Source organism: Ranitomeya imitator, chromosome 9, assembly GCF_032444005.1.
Source record: "Ranitomeya imitator isolate aRanImi1 chromosome 9, aRanImi1.pri, whole genome shotgun sequence".
Taxonomy (NCBI): domain Eukaryota; kingdom Metazoa; phylum Chordata; class Amphibia; order Anura; family Dendrobatidae; genus Ranitomeya; species Ranitomeya imitator.
The window spans coordinates 82,662,854-82,683,133 of record NC_091290.1 but is presented as its reverse complement, the minus strand read 5'-3'; the positions used below and the strand labels follow the sequence as shown (position 1 = coordinate 82,683,133).

General features: G+C 45.7%; 1 protein-coding gene across 2 annotated transcripts in view; it reads right to left on the bottom strand.

Moving 5' to 3' along the window:
- The window catches only part of RCN1 (reticulocalbin 1), a 70,653-nt gene that overhangs the window by 17,605 nt on the left and 32,768 nt on the right, over positions 1-20,280 (bottom strand). For both annotated transcript variants that reach the window (XM_069740275.1, XM_069740276.1), the window contains exon 5: positions 19,594-19,654. In XM_069740275.1, coding sequence (XP_069596376.1) covers positions 19,594-19,654 — 61 coding nt within the window. The remainder of the gene's footprint in view (positions 1-19,593; positions 19,655-20,280) is intronic.

Below are 20,280 nucleotides of genomic sequence, written 5' to 3'. Positions count from 1 at the left end.
AACAACATCCAAATGATCAGCGCAAAGTCATCTGTCAAGAATGTTCAACTACCTTAAGCAGAGAAAATGTTTGCAGTAATCCGCAAGTGCTAGTAAAAGATGTAAATAACAGGGTATTTGGTTGATACGTTTTTTGCAAAAAATGTATACTAAGCTGCTCTACCAATCTTCACGGTATACCCATATCAGAGCAGTCCTAACTAATGTATGCAATCCCTATCTGATGTATTTAAAAACCTGATCATCTGTATATTACCTGTGTGAACAGGGTTCAGAGAGGAAAAATCCATGTGTGCATACAGGGCAGAACAGCTTTTGTGCAGCTAGCCCAAGAGGAGTGGTGGGACTCCCCAGTCTTGTAGACACAAGAGAACAATCATGGAAACAGGAACACATGGGCTACTTGCACAGTGAACAAGTCTGTAAGAACATGTTCACACACCACCAAGAAACCTGAAGACACAAAAGAGAATGGTAAAACCAAAAACACTCAGTTTGAAAAAATGTTTGCAGTAATCCGCAAGTGCTAGTAAAAGATGTAAATAACAGGGTATTTGGTTGATACGTATTTGGTTGCAAACATTTTTTCAAATTGAGTGTTTTTGGTTTTACCATTCTCTTTTGTGTCTTCAGGTTTCTTGGTGGTGTGTGAACATGTTCTTACAGACTTGTTCACTGTGCAAGTAGCCCATGTGTTCCTGTTTCCATGATTGTTCTCTTGTGTCTACAAGACTGGGGAGTCCCACCACTCCTCTTGGGCTAGCTGCACAAAAGCTGTTCTGCCCTGTATGCACACATGGATTTTTCCTCTCTGAACCCTGTTCACACAGGTAATATACAGATGATCAGGTTTTTAAATACATCAGATAGGGATTGCATACATTAGTTAGGACTGCTCTGATATGGGTATACCGTGAAGATTGGTAGAGCAGCTTAGTATACATTTTTTGCAAAAAACGTATCAACCAAATACCCTGTTATTTACATCTTTTACTAGCACTTGCTTATTACTGCAAACATTTTTTCAAACTGAGTGTTTTTAGTTTTACCATTCTCTTTTGTGTCTTCAGGTTTCTTGGTGGTGTGTGAACATGTTCTTACAGACTTGTTCACTGTGCAAGTAGCCCATGTGTTCCTGTTACCTTAAGCAGAGGTCAGAATCTTAAAAGTCTAAATACAAGTTGCATGCGTAGACATTTAACCACCATGCATTTGCAAGCCTGGACTAACTACCAAACGTCCCTTAAGGTTGTAGCACCCTCGGCCAATGAAGCTAGTCAGCAACGCTACATCCCTTCCCTCACTGTAAGCCCACCATTTCCTGCACCACCTGCAGTAAATGTGCAGGTTTTGTCGCCAGGCCAAAGCAGTCAGGGAATCACCAGGTTCGTGGTAGGAACCACTGCATGTAGGGCACCAGCAAGAATACCATCTCCAACCCTCTCTCAGTCTGCCATGTCCACCGGCACCCCCGCTAGTTCCACGATCTGCAGCTCTCCAGTCCAGCTCACCCTACATGAGACTCATTAGGAAAAGGAAGTACTCATCCTCGCATCCGCGTACACAGGGTTTGAACGCCCACATTGCTAGACTAACCTCGTTAGAGATGATGCCCTACCGGTTAGTTGAAAGCGAAGCTTTCAAAGCCCTGATGGACTACCACGCTACGAGCTACCCAGTCAACACTTCTTTTCGAGACAAGCCATCACAGCCCTCCACCAGCATGTAAAAGACTGCATCGTCCATGCACTCAGGCAATCTGTGAGTACAAAGGTGCACCTGACAACAGATGTATGGACCAGTAGGCATGGCCAGGGACATTACGTGTCCATCACGGCACACTGGGTTAATGTGGTGGATGCAGGGTCCACAGGGGACAGCAATATTGGGACAGTTCTGCCTAGCCCACGGTCTAGGAAACAGTTGGCTGTAGGCGTTCGCCCCCCCTTCTCCTCGTCCTTCTGCAGAAGCGAGAGCTCGTCCACAGACCGCAGTCGCACGGACACTCCGTCCGCAGCTGCCACTGTTGCACACGAGGTGTCCCATTATGGGACAGCTAGTGGCAAGCGTCAGCAGGCTGGATTGGCAATGAAGTGTTTGGGCGACAACAGACACACCGCGGAAGTTCTGTCCGAGTTCTTGCAGCAAGAACCTCAGTCATGGCTGGGCAGTGTACATCTTGAGGCAGGCAAGGTAGTGAGTGATAACGGAAAGAAATTTATGGCTGCCATAGCCCTTTCACAACTGAAACACATTCCTTGCCTGGGTCACACCTTAAACCTGGTGGTGCAGTGCTTCCTGAAAAGTTATCCGGGGGTTACCCGACCTGCTCCTCAAAGTGCGCATACTTTGCTCGCATATCCGCCGTTCGCCCGTACACTCCAGCTGTATGCAGAACCATCAGCGGTTTTTGAACCTTCCCCAGCATCGCCTAATCATCGACGTTGCAACAAGGTGGAACTCCACACTGCACATGCTTCAGAGACTGTGCAGTTGGATGGCAGACATGGAGTTGTCAGGTGTGCAGTGGTCGAAGGTACAAGACCTGTGTCAAGTCCTTCAGTGTTTTGAGGAATGCACACGGCTGGTTAGTGCAGACAACGCCATAATAAGCATGAGCATCCCCCTAATGCATCTGCTGATGCAAAGTTTGACGCACATAAAGGAGCAGGCGTCTGCAGCCGAGGAAGAGGGAAGCCTTGATGACAGTCAGCCATTGTCTGGTCAGGGCAGTCTACAGGACGAGGTAGCGGGCGAAGAGGAGGAGGACGAGGAGGATGATGGGGATGAGTATTTTTTGAATGAGGAAGCTTCTCCGGGGCCAATAGAAATTGGTGGCGTTGCAAGGCCGGGTTCAGGCTTTTTGAGGGAGACAAGTGACATAGATTTGCCTGAAACTGCCCCTCAACCCAGCACAAGCGCAGATTTGACAACTGGAACTTTGGCCCACATGGCGGATTATGCCTTATGTATCCTCAAAAGGGACCCACGCATTATTAAAATGATGACCGATGACGATTACTGGTTGGCCTGCCTCCTTGATCCTCGCTATAAAGGCAAATTGCAAAATATCATGCCACATGAGAACCTCGCACAAATATTAGCAACCAAACAAGCAACTCTTGTAGACCGCTTGATTTAGGCATTCCCAGCACACAGCGCCGGTGATGGTTCTCACACGAGCTGCAGGGGGCAACAGGGCAGAGGTGTTAGAGGTGCACAAATCAGAAGTGGCGTTGGACAGAGCGGTTTTCTGACCAGGTTGTGGAGTGATTTCGCAATGACCGCAGACAGGACAGGTACTGCAGCATCAATTCAAAGTGACAGGAGACAACATTTGTCCAGTATGGTTACGAACCATTTTTCATCCCTTATCGATGTTCTCCCTCAACCGTCATTCCCATTTGATTACTGGGCATCCAAAATAGACACCTGGCCTGAATTGGCAGAATATGCATTGCAGGAGCTTGCTTGCCCAGCAGCTAGTGTGCTATCAGAAAGAGTATTCAGTGCTGCTGGTTCAATATTGACCGAAAAAAGGACTCATCTGGCTACCCAAAATGTTGATGATCTAACCTTCATTAAAATGAACCACTCATGGATTTCTAATTATTTTGCCCCACCTTTCCCGGCTGACACCTAGCTTTCCTATAAAAAGGTCTTGCTTGTGGACTGGTCTTACTGACTGTTCCAATCTCTTTATTTGCAGAAGCTGTTAGTCCAGTATATGACATGTTTAAACCTCCCTAAATGGGCTAACTCCCCCCACGGGGCCGTGGTCTCGCCACTTGGCGCAAGCACCCGTGAGAGTGCAGTTTGTCTGAAGAGGTGGGTGTGCCCACTTTTGGTCGACGGCACTGCCACTGGGTCCCTCATAGTACAATAAAGTGTCTCTGGCGGTGGTGGCGCGCACCCAACGTCAGACACACCGTTGTAACATGAGGGACCCTGGGCCTGTACCGCTGGCCGCAAGAGTTTCCTCCCCAGCTCAAACAGTGCTCTACCACTTGCAAAATTATCTCTCACAGCTCCACCAATGTTTAGTCTATGCGCTGACATCCTTCAATGCCTGGCACTGACAATACCAATTTGTTGACATGTATGATGCTAGTTAAAATAGTCAGGATCAGTGTCCTATATTGAAATAAAATACTTAGCGCCAAATTACTATGTCTGAAACTCAGCAGAGGAGCCCACCCCTGTACCTAAGTATGCCACCCTTTTTTTTTTTGGTTTTGTTGTTTTGCGAGACATTAACATCTATTTTTTTGGGGGGAGTACTAACTGTGTCAGACACTCCTTCCAATCGTCCTCCGCTGACCCCACCAATGCTGCCTGTGTACCCCTACCACATAATCGAAGGTGCTTTGAGCCTATTTTTTTTAATTTTAGGCCTACTAAGTGTGTCTGCGGTCCCTCCTTCAAATTGTCCTCCACTGAGCACACCAATGCAGACCGTGTACCCATGTAACCTTTTTTAAACCTGCGTCGAGCCAACTTTGTGGTGTAAGGCCTACTAACAGTGTCTGGCAGCGCCACTCAATACAGCTGTCCTCTTTAAAAAAAAATACCTGCAATTATCAGGTTTTCAGCCTATCGGAATTTTACAACTGCAGTGGGGCTACTAGTTTGGTTGGGGCCTACTAACAGTGTCTGACGTTCCAAGGTGTTCTCGTGGTTGCCTTTCCTGAGCTTCTATCTTCAGGCTCTTGTTAAATCGTTGTTAAATGGAACAACTGCATTTGGCCTACTAGTTGGGTTGGGGCCTACTAACTGTGTCTGCCGCTCCTTGCTGTTCTCCTGGTTTCCTGTCCTGAACTTCCATTTTCAGGCTCTCGTTAAGTAGTTGTTATTAGTTAATATTACACAGAATTTGGCCTACTAGTATGGTTGGGGCCTACTAACGGTGTATGCCGCTCCATGCTGTTCTCCTGGTTTCCTGTCCTGAACTTCCATTTTCAGGCTCTCGTTAAGTAGTTGTTGAAACAACACTGCATTAGGCCTACAAGTTAGGTCTTGGTTGTAGAGACGTTGTCTGCCGCTCCAAGGTGTTCTCCAGGTTGCCTCTCCCTAGCTTCTATCTTCAAGCTCTCGTTAAATTGTTTTTAATATAACACTGCATTTGGCCTACTTGTTTTGTTGGCCCTACTAACGGTGTCTGCCGCTCCTTGATGTTCTCCAACACTGAACAAACCAGTGCCGCCTGTTTACTTCTGTTACCAATTTTGAACTGCATTTAGCCTACTTACTGATTTGGGCCTACTCGCTGTGTCAGCCTCTCATTACAGTTGTACCCCATTGAACAAAGCAATGCCCCCTGGTTAGTCCTGTTACCAATTTTGAAGTGCATTTAGCCCACTTTATTCTTTGGGCCTAATTCTGTGTTTCCTCCTCATCCTGCCCATTGCCCAGCCAGTTATAGATGAGTCTGCTGGTACATTGACCCATAACGCTACATTCCCCGTGCACGCTACACAGCAAGAATGTGACCCTGCTGAAAGTCATGTTCCCCTTCCCGCATACCATACCACCTTACACGGGGACAAAGAGGAAGGTGCAGATGAAAGTGCAGGTTCCTTCATTTGGTGGCGGGGAAACTTGTTTGCGACGTCACTGGCACAGGGCCCCTCATAGTACGCAAAAGTGTCGCTGCCGGTGGGAGGCGCCCCCGCCGTGCAAACACACCGCTGTACTTTGAGGGGCCCTGTGCCAGTGCCAATGACGACGAGTGGGCCCCCCTGCTTGCTCAGGATCACAGCACTTGCAAGTTTAAATACTTACCTCTCCCTGCTCCACTGCCGTGACGTGGTCCAGATTTCCTGGGCCCACTAAATACTTGAACCAGCCCTACCCCCCACAACTTTAGCCAAATGACACCCAATTTCCAATGCCTTACTATTATTATAAGGTAAATTAAGATTAACAAGCTTCAGTAACAAGAATGGATGTTTTTGCCATTAAAATGGGCACTGTACGTGTTTTCCTGGCCTCCACTCACTGCCGACTATGCTTCCCCATTGACTTGCATTGGGTTTCGTGTTTCGGTCGATCCCCGACTTTTCGCGATAATCGGCAGATTTCACTCGACTCAACTTTTGAGATAGTCGGGTTTCGCGAAACCCGACTCGACCCTAAAAAACTAAAAAAGTCACTCAACCCTAATATAGACAACAAATGGAAATTATTGTCAATTATCAAGACACTCTCAAAAGGAGTGGTTCTGCAGGTGGGGACCACAGACCACATTTCAGTACCAATGCTTTCTGGCTGATGTTTTGGTCACTTTTGAATGCTGGTTGCACTTTCTCACTCGTGGTAGCATGAGACAGACTCTACAACCCACAAGTGGCTCAGGTAGTGCAGCTCATCCAGGATGGCACATCATTGGGAGCTGTGGCAAGAAGGTTTGCTGTGTCAGCGTAGTGTCCAGAGGCTGGAGGCGCTACCAGGAGACAGGCCAGTACACCAGGAGACGTGGAGGGGGCCGTAGGAGGGCAACAACCTAGCAGCAGGACCACTACCTCAGCCTTTGTGCATGGAGGAACAGGAGGAGCACTGCCAGAGCCCTGCAAAATGACCTCCAGCAGGCCACAAATATGCTTGTGTCTGCACAAACGGTTAGAAACCGACTCCATGAGGATGGTCTGAGTGCCCGACGTCGACAGATGGGGGTTGTGCTCACAGCCCAACACCGTGCAGGACGATTTGGCAATCCTGGTGTCCTGTGGCAAATGCCAATTCGCTACTTGCGCTCTTCACAGATGAAAGCAGGTTCACACTTAGCACATGTGACAGACGTGACAGTCTGGAGACGCCGTGGAGAGCGATCTGATGCCTGCAACATCCTTCGGCATGACCGGTTTGGCAGTGGGTCAGTAATGGTGTGGGGTGGGATTTTTTTGGAGGGCCGCGCAGCCCTCCATTTGCTCGCCAGAGGTAGCCTGACTGCCATTAGGTACAGAGATGAGATCCTCAGACCCCTTGTGAGACCATATGCTGGTGTGGTTGGCCCTGGGTTCCTCCTAATGCAGGACAATGCCAGACCTCATGTGGCTGCAGTGTGCCAGCAGTTCCTGCAAGATGAAGGCACTGTATGGACTGGCCTACCCATTCCCCAGACCTGAATCCGATTGAGTTGGCAGATGCTTTATTCCAGGTCTGGGAGGAGATCCCTCAGGAGGCCATCCGCTGCCAAATCAGGAGCATACCCAGGCGTTGTAGGGAGGTCATACAGGCACGTGGAGGCCACACACACTACCAAGCATCATTTCCTTGTCTTGAGGCATTTCTACTGAAGGTGGATCAGCCTTTAACCTCATTTTGCACTTTGATTTTGAGCATCATTCCAGCTCCAGACCTCCGTGGGATATTAGTTGTGATTTACGGTGATCATTTTAAGGTTTTATTGTTCTCAACACTTCACTATGTAATAAATAAAGATTTACAACTGGAATATTTCAGTGATATCTAGGATGTGGGATTTTAGTGTTCCCTTTATTTTTATGTTTTTGAGCAATATATATCAAAATTCACTGTGCAAAACAGTTTCCAAACATTTGTAAAGAACTGAAAATGGTAATTTGTTGAATTTGCAGTATTGAGAGATCACATTTACGGATATTAAAAGCATCTTATCAGGCCAAGTTCCATATTAACATAGGAGCTCTTTGACATAGCCTTCACAATTTTTGCATCCATTGAACTTATAGAGTTTATAGTTTCTGCATGAATTCCTTTGCAGGGTGTCAGAATAGTCTCCCAAAGCTTTTGTTTTGATGTGAACTGCCTCCCACCCTCATAGATCTTTTGCTTGAGGATACTGTAAGGTTCTCAATAGGGTGGAGTTCAGGGGAAGAAGGTGGACGCCATGAGTTTCTCCCTTTTCATGCCCATAGCAGCCAATGATTCACAGGTATTCTTTGCAGCATGAGATGGTGCATGGTCATGCATGAAAATGATTTTGCTACAGGCAGTACAGTTCTTTTTGTACAATGGAAGAAAATGGTCAATCAGAAACTCTATACTTTGCAGAAATCATTTGTAAGCTTCCAGGGACCCCAAAAGTGGCCTTCCAGCTTTCTGCACATGACTCCTCCACCTCCTTGCAGATGTCGCTGCCTTGTTGGGACATGGTGTCCATCCACCAATCATCCACCACTTCACCCATTGGGATCATCCACGGTTGCACAGCACTCCTCAGTAAACTAGACTTTTAGTATTAGTCTTCATGTATATTTGGGACCACCAACCACCTTTTCTGGATGTGAGCAATATTTAGGGGTGGCTGAATAGCAGTTTTTTTTTCACAACTGCAAGCCTCTGGAGGATCCTACACCTTGAGGCACCAGCAGCTTCAAATTCCTTTTTGCTGATTTATACTGGTATTTTAACAACTGCCCAATTAATCCAATGAATTTGTCCGGCAGAAACCTTTCTTATTATGCCTTTATCTGCCTGAAAAGTTTCTGGGCTCTGTATCAGGCACAAGTCTCTTCACAATACAATGATCACGCTTAAGTTTTCATGAAATATCTAATGTTTTCATACCTTGTCCAAGGCTTTGCACTATTTTATGATTTCGGGAGCAGAGAAATCCTTGTTCTTTCCCATATTGCTTGAAACCTGTAGGCTGCTTAATAATGTGGAATGTACATATTTAGTAGATTTCTTTTATTTGGGCTCACCTGGAAAACTAATTACCACAAGTGTTTGAGATTGATTTCAGTGACCCAAGAGACACAGAATACCATTCATGTGTTTATTTGAAAAACTAAAAATTACGTCTATGACATTTAGATTGAATTTGTATAATTATTTGGAACGCGGTGTATAGTATTAGTGAAAGTTTAAAATTACACTGCTCAAAAAAATAAAGGGAACACAAACACCACATCCTAGAAATCTCTGAATAAAATATTCCAGTTGCAAATTTGTATTCATTGCATAGTGGAATGTGTTCAGAACAATAAAACATAAAAATTAATGTAAATCATAATGAATATCCCATGGAGGTCTGTATTTGGAATATTACTCAAAATCAAAGTGGAAAATCAAATTACATGCTGATCCAACTTTAGTGGAAATGCCTCATGACAAGGAAAAGATGCTCAGTATTGTGTGTGGCCTTCACATGCCTGTATGACCTCCCTACTCTACAATGCCTGGACATGCTCCTGATGAGGTGGCGGATGGTCCCCTGAGGCCTTCCTCCCAGACCTGGACTAAAGCATCCGTCAACTCATGGACAGTCTGTGGTGCAACGTGACGTTGGTGGATGGAGTCCACCATGATGTCCCAGATGTGTTCAATCGGATTTAGGTCTGGTGAACAGGCCGGCCAGTCCATACTTTCAATGCCTTCATCTTGCAGAAACTGCTACCCCTCCAGCCACATGAAGTCTGGACTGTCCTACCTTAGGAGGAACCCAGGGCCAACTGCATCAGCATCTGGTCTTACAAGGGGTCTGAGGATCTCATTTCGGTACCTAATGGCAGTCAGGCTACCTCTGGCAAGCACATGGAGGGCTCTGCGGCCCTCCAAAGAAATGCCACCCCACAGTATTACTGACCCACTGCCAAACCGGTCATGCTGAAGGATGTTGCAGGCAGCAGATCACTCTCCACGGTGTCTCCAGACTCTGTCACGTCTGTCACGTGCTCAGTGTGAACCTGCTTTCATCTGTGAAGAGCACAGGGCTCCAGTGGCAAACTTGCCAATCCTTGTGTTCTGTGGCAAATGCCAAGCGTCCTGCAAGGTGTTGGGCTGTGAGCACCACCCCCATCTGCGGACATCGGGCACTCAGACCATCCTCATGGAGTCGGTTTCTAACAGTTTGTGCAGACATGTGCACATTTGTGGCCTGCTGGAAGTCATTTTGCAGGGCTCTGGCAATGCATCTCCTGTTCCTCCTTGCACAAAGGCTGAGCTAGCGGTCCTGCTGCGGAGTTGTTGTCCTCCTACGGCCCCCTCCACATTTCCTGGTCTACTGGCCTGTCTCCAGGTAGCGCCTCCAGCCTCTGGACACTACGCTGACAGACACAGCAAGCCTTCTTGCCACAGCTCACAATGATGTGCCATCCTGGATGAGCTGCACTTTCTGAGCCACTTGTCTCTCAAGACTCTGGATGCGGGGCACAAGACTCTAGATGTAAAGTATAGAAGAGCTTTGAGAAGGTCTGTCTCTCTGCATTCTGTACTTATGTTTTTATTCCTGCTCCGTCTAGACTGTTTTCTGCTCTGTTCCCGGACTACTTCTGTTGTGGCCCTCAGTTCTCCTGTCCAGGATCTCTCGGTTGCGGTGGTGTGGTCCTCGGTTCTCCTGTCCAGGAATTTTCTGTTACGCTGATGTGGTGCTGTGCTGCTGTCCTGGTTCTCTACTGCCTGACTGCTCTGCTGTTGGACTACTGACTAATGTAAGTATTGGCCTTCAATTTTTTGGGGGGCCTTTGCCTACATTGTTTTTTGCCCAAGTTGAATTTTTTTTTTTTTTTAGTGTTTCACTGCTGTTCAAACATGTCCTCCAGTGAAGACCTGAATGCTTCCCAGAGTGGACATGACACGGATTATGTAATCACATTTGATATACTGAGTGGTATGTAATGACTGGCAATACTACACGTGTTAAATCAGGTCTTGTCTTTACAGGTACCTTCCAGTGATGAAGAGCAGGAGCAGTCAAGTGGAAATGAAGCTTCCCAGGGTCGTCGGGTTAAATTTCCTTTCATTCTCAGACTTTAAATTGGATTTTTTTTTTTGCAGGTTTGTATCTTTAACACTATATGGTTATTTTTTTTTTCTTATTTGATCTATATGTTCGATAGCGTGAGAACGCTCAACATAAAATTGACAGTGACCTACTCATTCCCCTCCCTGGTGCAAGAGCGAGTAGCGTTGTGTGATCCCCTGTGATCGGAACCATTCCGTCTCAGGAGTGATCCGACGACTCTAGGAAGAAGTGGCCAGATTGCTGTTGGATAATTGGGACCATGCAAGACCACAGGTCAGAAAGGATTTTCGCAAGTATTGCAAAGTGGACTGACGCGTCTGTTTTCCTGTAAGTGTTGGCATATTTTTCAACATTTATTTTTTTTTCTTCCCCCTTCACAGTGAAGAGAGTAAAAGTCCATAGGCGTTCGATGAAGGATCGCTTCAATAAGGATATGAGAGAGGAGATTCGAGTTAGAAGTGGTGCTCCTCCAAAAAGTATCCAAATACAAGTACAACAGTATGCAGTTTTTTCTGAGGCCTGCGGCTACTCAGCAAACGTGAGTATTTTTCTGTTGTCCATTATATAAGCTGTTACATTTTTTTTTACTAATGTTTTTCTTTTATTTTCCACACAGAACCTGGAGCAGCACTCTACAACCTGGATCTTCCTCTGTTGGAGCGGCCCCTCATCGACCACCCACCAAACTTTCCCAATCATCCACCAGCGAAGGAGCAACCAGGCAGGCTTCGCAGGCTGGGGAAAAGGCAGCCGGTACATCAGGTTTTCCCCTCTCCCAGCACTCTGCCACTGCTTTCGTTGGGACTTCTCGTCAGCGGCAGAGGACCTGGGAGAGGTCAGTCATGCCAGAGTTTATTCACGTAAAGGGACACTGTCACCTGAATTTGGAGGGAACAATCTTCAGCCATGGAGGCGGGGTTTTTGGGTGTTTGATTCACCCTTTCCTTACCCACTGGCTGCATGCTGGCTGCAATATTGGATTGAAGTTCATTCTCTGTCCTCCTTAGTACATGCCTGCACCAGGCAATCTTGCCTCGCGCAGGCGTGTACTATGGAGGACAGAGAATTAACTTCAATCCAATATTGCAGCCAGCGGGTAAGGAAAGGGTGAATCAAAAACCCCGCCTCCATGGCTGAAGATTGTTCCCTCCAAATTCAGGTGACAGTGTCCCTTTAAGCACGGTCTTCCAGGATGGGATGAAGGTGATTGGAGATCGACTGGACAGTCGGTTCATTCAGATGAACTCACTTTTCCAGGACGTCCACAAACGCCTTGACCGCCTGGAATCTGACCTTCAGAGACCGGCGCAACATTTTTTTTTCTTCAGAAAACCTTATGCCTGAACTCCAGCCGAACGACAGGCAGGCTTGCCAGGCTGCTTACGGCCAGGCATTACAGCAGCAGCAGTCCAGAAGCTATCATCTGCAGTGAGGATTTTACCACCATCCACAAGCACAGCATCAGTGGGCTGTTCCCCCAGTTCACAGCTACACCACCATGCTGCCGAGTGCAGCAACCCTGCAGCAAGCAGCATCCAACACGCTCCAGAGTGCACCACCCCTGCAGCAAGCAGCATCCACTGCTACAGAGGCCACCACTCCAACTCTACCCTCAAAAAAAGGAAAAAAATACTGCCACTAGTGCCTCATCACCGCACTAAAAAAGGAAGACATGGGGCAAGAAAAACCACCCAAAAATGGAATAGCCACCTCCACACTCACCTCCATTCCAACGATTCCAATCTCAATGTGTCATCTACTCCCAATGTGTCCAGGCCCTTCGAGGAGCCAATCCTACAATTTACCTCCCCTTCCCCTGTAACCCCTTCAACATCAATCGCCACCCAATCTTCCCAGCTCCACACCATCTCTCTGCCAATCAGACCCAGATCCCAAAAAGAAATATAATTTAGTTTTCTTAAATAAAAATGTTATTCTGTTTTTGCAATCTGTGTTTCCTTTGTTTATTTAGGTGAAAACACGTGTGTGTGTGTGTGTGTGTGTGTGTGTGTGTGTGTGTGTGTGTGTGTGTGTATAGTATGGTGGACTTAAGTTGTAACAGGTGTGTAACTTGGTGTTTTATTAGTAGTAAAGTCAACAAACATTAAAAGGTACATTTAACTTACAAGTGTATTAAACCATATTGTCTTGCCATGATGCACGTCCAATATCAGAAACAAAGTAATCAGCAAACTTATCCCTCATCTGGGCAACTTCCACAATTGTCCTCAGAGTCTGATCACCGTTATCCTGCAAAGTGCTAGCAACGGGTTCGTCAAGTTCTAATTGTTGTCGCTCTTTTGCCAGGATGTAATTGTGTACAACACACGCTTTGAAAACATCAATGGTCTCAAGTTTTAGATTGATTGGTGTTCCGAAAATGCGCCATTTAGATGCCAGCAAACCAAAGGCACAATCCAAAGTTCTTTGTGCCCGTGTCAGTCGATAGTTGAAAATCCTTTTGTAGTTGAAAATCCTGTTGGTGTGATTCATGTCCCGACTTGAGTACGGTTTTAGGAGGTTGGCATACATTTAAAAGGCCTCATCTCCAACCACAACAAATGAAAAAAGCCAATTTCAAGGACAAATCCAGATTCCGATAGAAGCTCTCCATGCCAAGATCCATCTTGCAGCACTATACAGCAGCAAAAGATGAGGATTTCCTCTGTGTGAGGTTTATATACAGAATCCCCATGAGACGCACCCATTGTGTGTGTCTTATGAAAATTATCCTGGAAACATCGAAAGCGTGCGCTAAAACACACAAATGCATGCCAAAACGCATACAAACGCAGCGTTTTTTTGGCGTCATGCACAAAATGATACAGATAAAAAAAAAAAAAAAGTAGAGTATTTTCGCATACAGATGAAACGCTACACACACATACGCTAATGAGTGCTTAGCCTAAAATGCACTTTTTTCCCCCCAAATTTTGTGTCTTATAGTTGGAATACAATTACAAATACCGGTCCCAGTCTGACAGTGCACCCTCCCTTCTCTGGCTGCTGCGGCGGTGCTCTGCGGGACTGTCAAAATTTCGTGAATGCCCGGTGGCCCGCGCCGATCCATTCCTGCGATGCAGAGGCAGGAATGGTTCTGCGTGGGCCTTCGGGCATTCACGAAATGCCGTCCCACAGAGCACCTGTCGTAAAATGCCAGCGGAGCCCTGCCACACCACAGAGCAGCACCACTGCACCAGCCTGGGATTTCCCAGAGACAACCACCCAAGCCTGGACCAACGAACAACCCGTGACCACTCCTCCACCTGTGCCAAAACCCCTCCCCGGTAAGCTGAATTCAGACTAAGACGGACCCCCCATTTGACACTTTCTCCTATTTTCCTTCTGAAAATTTGGGGTGCGTCTTTTGGTCCGGTGCGTCTTATAGTCCGAAAAATAAGGTAGTAATGCCATTAGCAGTGAGGTAAGGATTTCTTATACAATCTACAGTAGAATGTAGCACACCTAAGGCTATGGGCACAGGTTTGGATTATGCAGCAGATTTTTCTGCTACAAAAAAAAAAAAAAAAAAAAAAAGTGTTGGCAGTAAAACCTCTGCATAAAATATAAGCATTTTTGCAGAATTTTTTATGCTTTTCTATCTAATTCATTTGAATGGGCGAAAAATGCTGAAAAGAACTGACATGCCACAGACTTGGGTTTTAATGGCTCATATATGCAGGCAAAAAACCAAGCAGCATGTGCACGAGAGTCTAGAAATATTTACTTTTCTAGTACAATAAAATGCTGCTTTGTGAATAAGCCCTTCATGATAAACCGGAAGCATAAGACCAAACTGGTGTGGTTATGATGTACCCTGTCCGTGGACAACATGCCCGTTTACAGAAACAAAGCAGGGAGAAGCTGCAACCCTCCACCCCCCATTGTAATGGTCTTCATTAATTTCCTTATGTAATTGGCTCTGTAGCTTTGCAGATATGTACAGGGAATGCAGGTAGGATAGTAGATGAAATGTGAGCAGTATCACTTCTCCCCAAGGACACATTACATACACACGTGGTCAAAATTGTTGTTACCCCTCGTTTAATGACAGAAAAACTCACAATGGTCACAGAAATAGCTTGAATTTGACACAATTTTGACCATATGTGTAGCTTCATATAACTGCATGCTACAAAAAAAAATGCAATTCAATCGGGCCAAACAAGTAACATTCTTAATCTGTACCTTCAGAGAGGAAGCCTCGAAGATACATGTATCAAATATTGAAGCTCATTTAGTGATTAAATAGGCCCATCCAAGATTGCAGAGATGTTATGGACCCCGCACCATAAGCTCAGTTGGCCCCTGCATTGAAACAGAGAGCCAATTCATAACAAAACCTTGGGATGGATTTAAAGGGGTCCTCTGGTTGTCCTTGTGATGGGTGATAACTTATTGATCAGTGCGAGTCCAATGCTGTGAATGGGGCTCCTTTATCCCTGCTATAATGGAAGGGCAGTGCACATACTTAACTGCTGCTCCAAGCAATGTGACCATATTTTCCAACAGCCCCGTAGAGTACAAAAGGTGGTCCCGTACCTGACCAGCGACACCGTTTCATAACTGGGATAAAAATCCTCTGAGCCATCATGGACACCCACAGATCAGCAACTTACACCCAATCCTGCGGCCCACCACTTTAACTATACATTACAAAGGGTGAAGTCAACACTAAAATCTGTAACAGTTTATATGCTGAATTATTCCCTCAATCACACGCAGATCTTTTCTGCCATTATGTTATTAAACCTCGTCAATACTTATTGGACTGGATACTGGTGCCGATCTTTGGTGCAGAAGCCACACCGAAAATCTACAGCAATTCTGCAGCATATGAGCACACACTTACATGACAGAATCTGTGCCTACAAATGCCCATGCTGCAATCTACTATATAATTGTCTAAGGGTCACTTCCGTCTGTCTTTCTGTCTGTCTTGGATAGTCATTGGTCGCGGCCTCTGCCTGTCATGGAATCCAAGTCGTTGATTGGTCGTGGCAAAACGCCCACGACCAATCAGCGACGGCCACAGTCCGGCGGCAATATGGCCGCTCTTTCCTCCCTGCAGTCAGTGCCCGCTCCATACTTCCCTCCAGTCATCCAGCCAGCCCTCACACCGGGTTAATGCCAGCGTTACCGGAGCGCGGTGTTACGCAATCCAGTTACGCAGCTATTAACCCTGTGTGACCAACTTTTTTACTATTGATGCTGTGTATGCAGCATCAATAGTAAAAAGATCTAATGTTACAAATAATAATAATAAAAAAAAAAACACATGTGACGGCGACGTCATCACAGGTCCTGCGCTCATACCAACCCTGGGACCGGAAGCTGCCGCGTGCGCAGCACACAGGCGACAGGATTACAAGGGGCCCTCGGAAGGGGAGTATATGTTTCTTTTTTATTTTTTAACCTGTCACATACGTGAGTGGGCAATATACTACGTGGCTGGGCAATATACTGCGTGGACATGCATATTCTAGAATACCCGATGCGTTAGAATCGGGCCACCATCTAGTTACTCAAAAGCAGTGTATAAATATTAAAAAATGCACATAAAAACATGATGCCAATATTTCCATGCATGATAACCATTAGTAGACATTGCGCAAAAAAAGAAAATACAAAAAAAAAAAAAATGCAATATATAATCAGCTTAATTTGTGTTGTAAGCATGTGAGGCTGGAAATGAAAATCACACAGGAAGCAAAGGTCTCATTATGTCAATTTTGATTTGGCCACAGAAAAAAAATGTGTAAACCTGAAATAACAGAATGTCATTTTTTGTCTCTCTACTGCTGCGAAAACAACATTCTTGATCAACACCTAAATTAAATTACTTTACCTCTCTCCATTACTGAAAGCACTCTGGGAACACATCCTGTCATTACCAAGTGGGGTGCTGACTTCTATAGCACTGTGACATTGTACACAAAACAATATACACAATTTGGACTACTTTACGCTCGCTGGGATAACAGCAGGGCAGTAGGTAAGCACCAGCCGAGAGAGAACTTTGACCAAAGAAACATTTTAATTGCCAAAAGCCCATTAAACATCTTGGGAGACCGTTTGTCTGCTCTTATAGTCGGATGGATTTCTGCTTCATTTCATCATATACAAAAGGGACACAATTATAGGTCTAATTTAAGCACACCTGCATTATTTCAAATCAGATGTATATAGATTTAAATATATGTAAGAAAAGCCAGGTTTGACTTCTCAGTGTGAGCAGTCAAATCTGGTGAGTAGTCCAAACTTTCCGTACTGGTGTCTTTTTTTTTTTTTCTTTTTTTTTTACAGCTTTGGAATAAAAGTCTGTTGCTTGTCAGCTCTACAAAAGATAGCAACCATGAATGTCCCTGAATGACCAGATCTTTATTTGGAAATGGCGCTCCTTTTGTCTTTGTGCTTTACTTGGGATTGCTTCAGATTGGCAACAATCAGTAGGCAAAAAAACAGACATGTCCTAATTTACTCAGTGTTGTAGATTAAACTTGTCAATGGCCCTATGAAAAAAGAAACGGATAACAATCTCCTGTGTGAAATGGGTGCTAGAAGCTTAAGGTACCGTCACATTTAGCGACGCTGCAGCAATATACACAATGATGCCGATCGCTGAGCGTCGCTGTTTAGGTCGTTGTGTGGTCGCTGGAGAGCTGTCACACAGACAGCTCTCCAGCGACCAACGATGCCGAAGTCCCCGGGTAACCAGGGTAAACATCGGGTTACTAAGCGCAGGGCCGTGCCTAGTAACCCGATGTTTACCCTGGTTACCATTGTAACAGTTAAAAAAATCAAACAGTACATACTTACATTCCGGTGTCTGTCCCCCGGCGTCAGCGTCCCTGCACTGTGTCAGCGCCGGCCGGCCGTGAAGCAGAACATAGCGGTGACGTCACCGCTGTGCTCTGCTTTACGGCCGGCTGGCGCTGACAGTCAGTGCAGGGAAGCTGACGCCGGGGGACGTGACAGACACCGGAATGTAAGTATGTACTGTTTGTTTTTTTTAACTGTTACAATGGTAACCAGGGTAAACATCGGGTTACTAAGCTCGGCCCTGCGCTTAGTAACCCGATATTTACCCTGGTTACCAGTGAACACATCGCTGGATCGGCGTCACACACGCCGATCCAGCAATGACAGCGGGTGATCAGCGACCAAAAAAAGGTCCCGATCATTCCCAGCGACCAACGATCTCCCAGCAGGGGCCTGATCGTTGGTCGCTGTCACGCATAACGATTTAGTTAACTATATCGTTGCTACGTCACAAAAAGCAACAATATCGTTAATGAAATCTTTATGTGTGAAGGTACATTAAGACATGGTTTCTATCTCCACATACCAGAAGAAAGGATACAACAAAAAAATGGGAACAAAAGTTTACCAAAAAGTGGTCCTTTACACAGAAACACACCCCTCCCCCCCCCCGAAAACACATTTTTTCAAGGATGAGAAAAACCCTTTTATTTCACACATCTTTGGAGACAAGGACAGTACTCCGGGTGGTGGACCAGACATGTGTTATAGATGGGACATCACGCAGCCATGTCAGGAAACACAAGAAGGGAGCAGTGGAGTAGGCGCTTATATATAAGTGCTACCAATTTTGTTAGATTCCCTTTAAACTTCTAGAATTTGACCAATTTAGAAACCCTGGCTGCTTTTGCTTTAATAGGTCACCCCCTGGACAAATAATTTAAGCTATTACTATGGGCATACAGGTAATACAATGGTTAGACCAGTCTTACCTGTATGCCTCATAGATGGCGGTCTAGATGTTGGGAAAAGCAGCTTTAATGTTATATGTTAATGCTTTCTTCCAGGCTCCGGAGCACGCGGTGCCTCATCCCTTCATTACAATACCACCCCCTCCCATGTACATCACACTGCCATGTGCAGGTGTGGTGTCGTAATCCAGTGCATGAGCCGTGCACTTGCGCAGTTATGGGAATCTTATCCGCCCTTCTATGGGAAGAGTCTTCATCGATTTTCTTCGCAGCCAAGTCACTGTGCAGCAGCAGAGACTCGCCGGCGCCTGCACAGAAGATCAATGAAGAGCCCATAGTAATAGCTTAAATTAGTCCAGAGGGTGACAGATTACCTTTATCTGCACTTTCAAAGAACAATTGACACGTGAAAGCGATGTGATATTCAGGTGTTATTACTCAATAGCCTTCAGCTCAGACACGAGCCATGGCGACTTGGATGAACGCTCTATAGGAAGCTCCATCTTGTGCAAGCCTAGACAGTGGCGGCAAAGACACTGGTGGACCTATCTTAATTGAATCAGGGTTGCTGGTCTTCCTCTTCGCATTGTTCCTTCTATTCTTCCGACCATGACCTGCTCCAGTTACCACAGAAAAGACCATACTATGTACGAGCCGTGTCTTCCTCACCAGTGAAAGGTTTATCAAGTTTGTAAACTTTCTTCAGTGCCTTCATTGTTGATTTGCCCACAGTTATTCTCCTACTGACTTCCAGTGTCCTTGCTGCCTCTGGAGTGATCATTGATCCGAGTAGGTTGAAGTCCTTTACAACTTCCAGATTGTCACCATCCATCCGCCGTCAGATGTGGAGACCACACCAACACACTGCCCACATGCAGTCATTGATGAGACCCAACCAATTTCTGAATGGCGGAGCAGAAGGGCTCAGCTGAGTGCATGTCTGAGGGCAGGCTTACTGCAACGTCTGGGAGCCAGTATCCAATATTGGGGGAGAAAACCCGCAAGGTTACATTTCTATATGCCAAAACGATTCCAGCGAGTCTTGGCCCAAGTCATTCTAACAGGTGTGGCACACAAAAAGTGGAATAAAAGCACTTTCTTACAGAACACTATACATCGATCAGGAGAACTTACCAATATATTCATCTTCATCCACAAACCCGTCTCCATTCTTGTCAATGTCTTCTAGGGTTTCCTGCAAAAGCACAAAACGCACATTGTATATCACTCAGGGTATGTGCACACGTTCAGGTTTTTTCGCGTTTTTTTCAATATAAAAACACTGTAAAAACGCAGACATATGCATTCTATCATTTAGGAATGCATTCTGCAATTTTTGTGCACATGATGCGCTTTTTTTTCTGCGAAAAAAAAAACGCATCGCGGTAAAAAAAAAAGCAGCATGTTCATTAATTTTGCAGATTTTTCACATTTTTCCCGCTATTTAATGCATTGGTAAAAAAACGCAAAAGAAACGCATGCGGATTTCTGGCAGAAATGTGTACGGTTTTTGTCAGGAAATTTCTGCAAGAAATCCTGACGTGTGCACATAGCCTCATACAATTCTTGCTACTAGAAACGTTTCCTGAACTTACGGTAATTGTTCCTGGTCTTTATACAAAGTCTCTGCCACAGATGTACAAAAAAAACAGTTCATCCCCAATTGCCAGAGCCTCGCTGATCTAACATTTCAGCCGGAGTCACACTACAGCGAGGTACGGCCGAGCCTCGCAAGTTAAAAACAAGCTCTGGCACCGGGACTACAGAGCGGAGCGTGCGGCTCCATGTATTGCTGTGCGGCCGCACGCTCTGCTCAGGAAT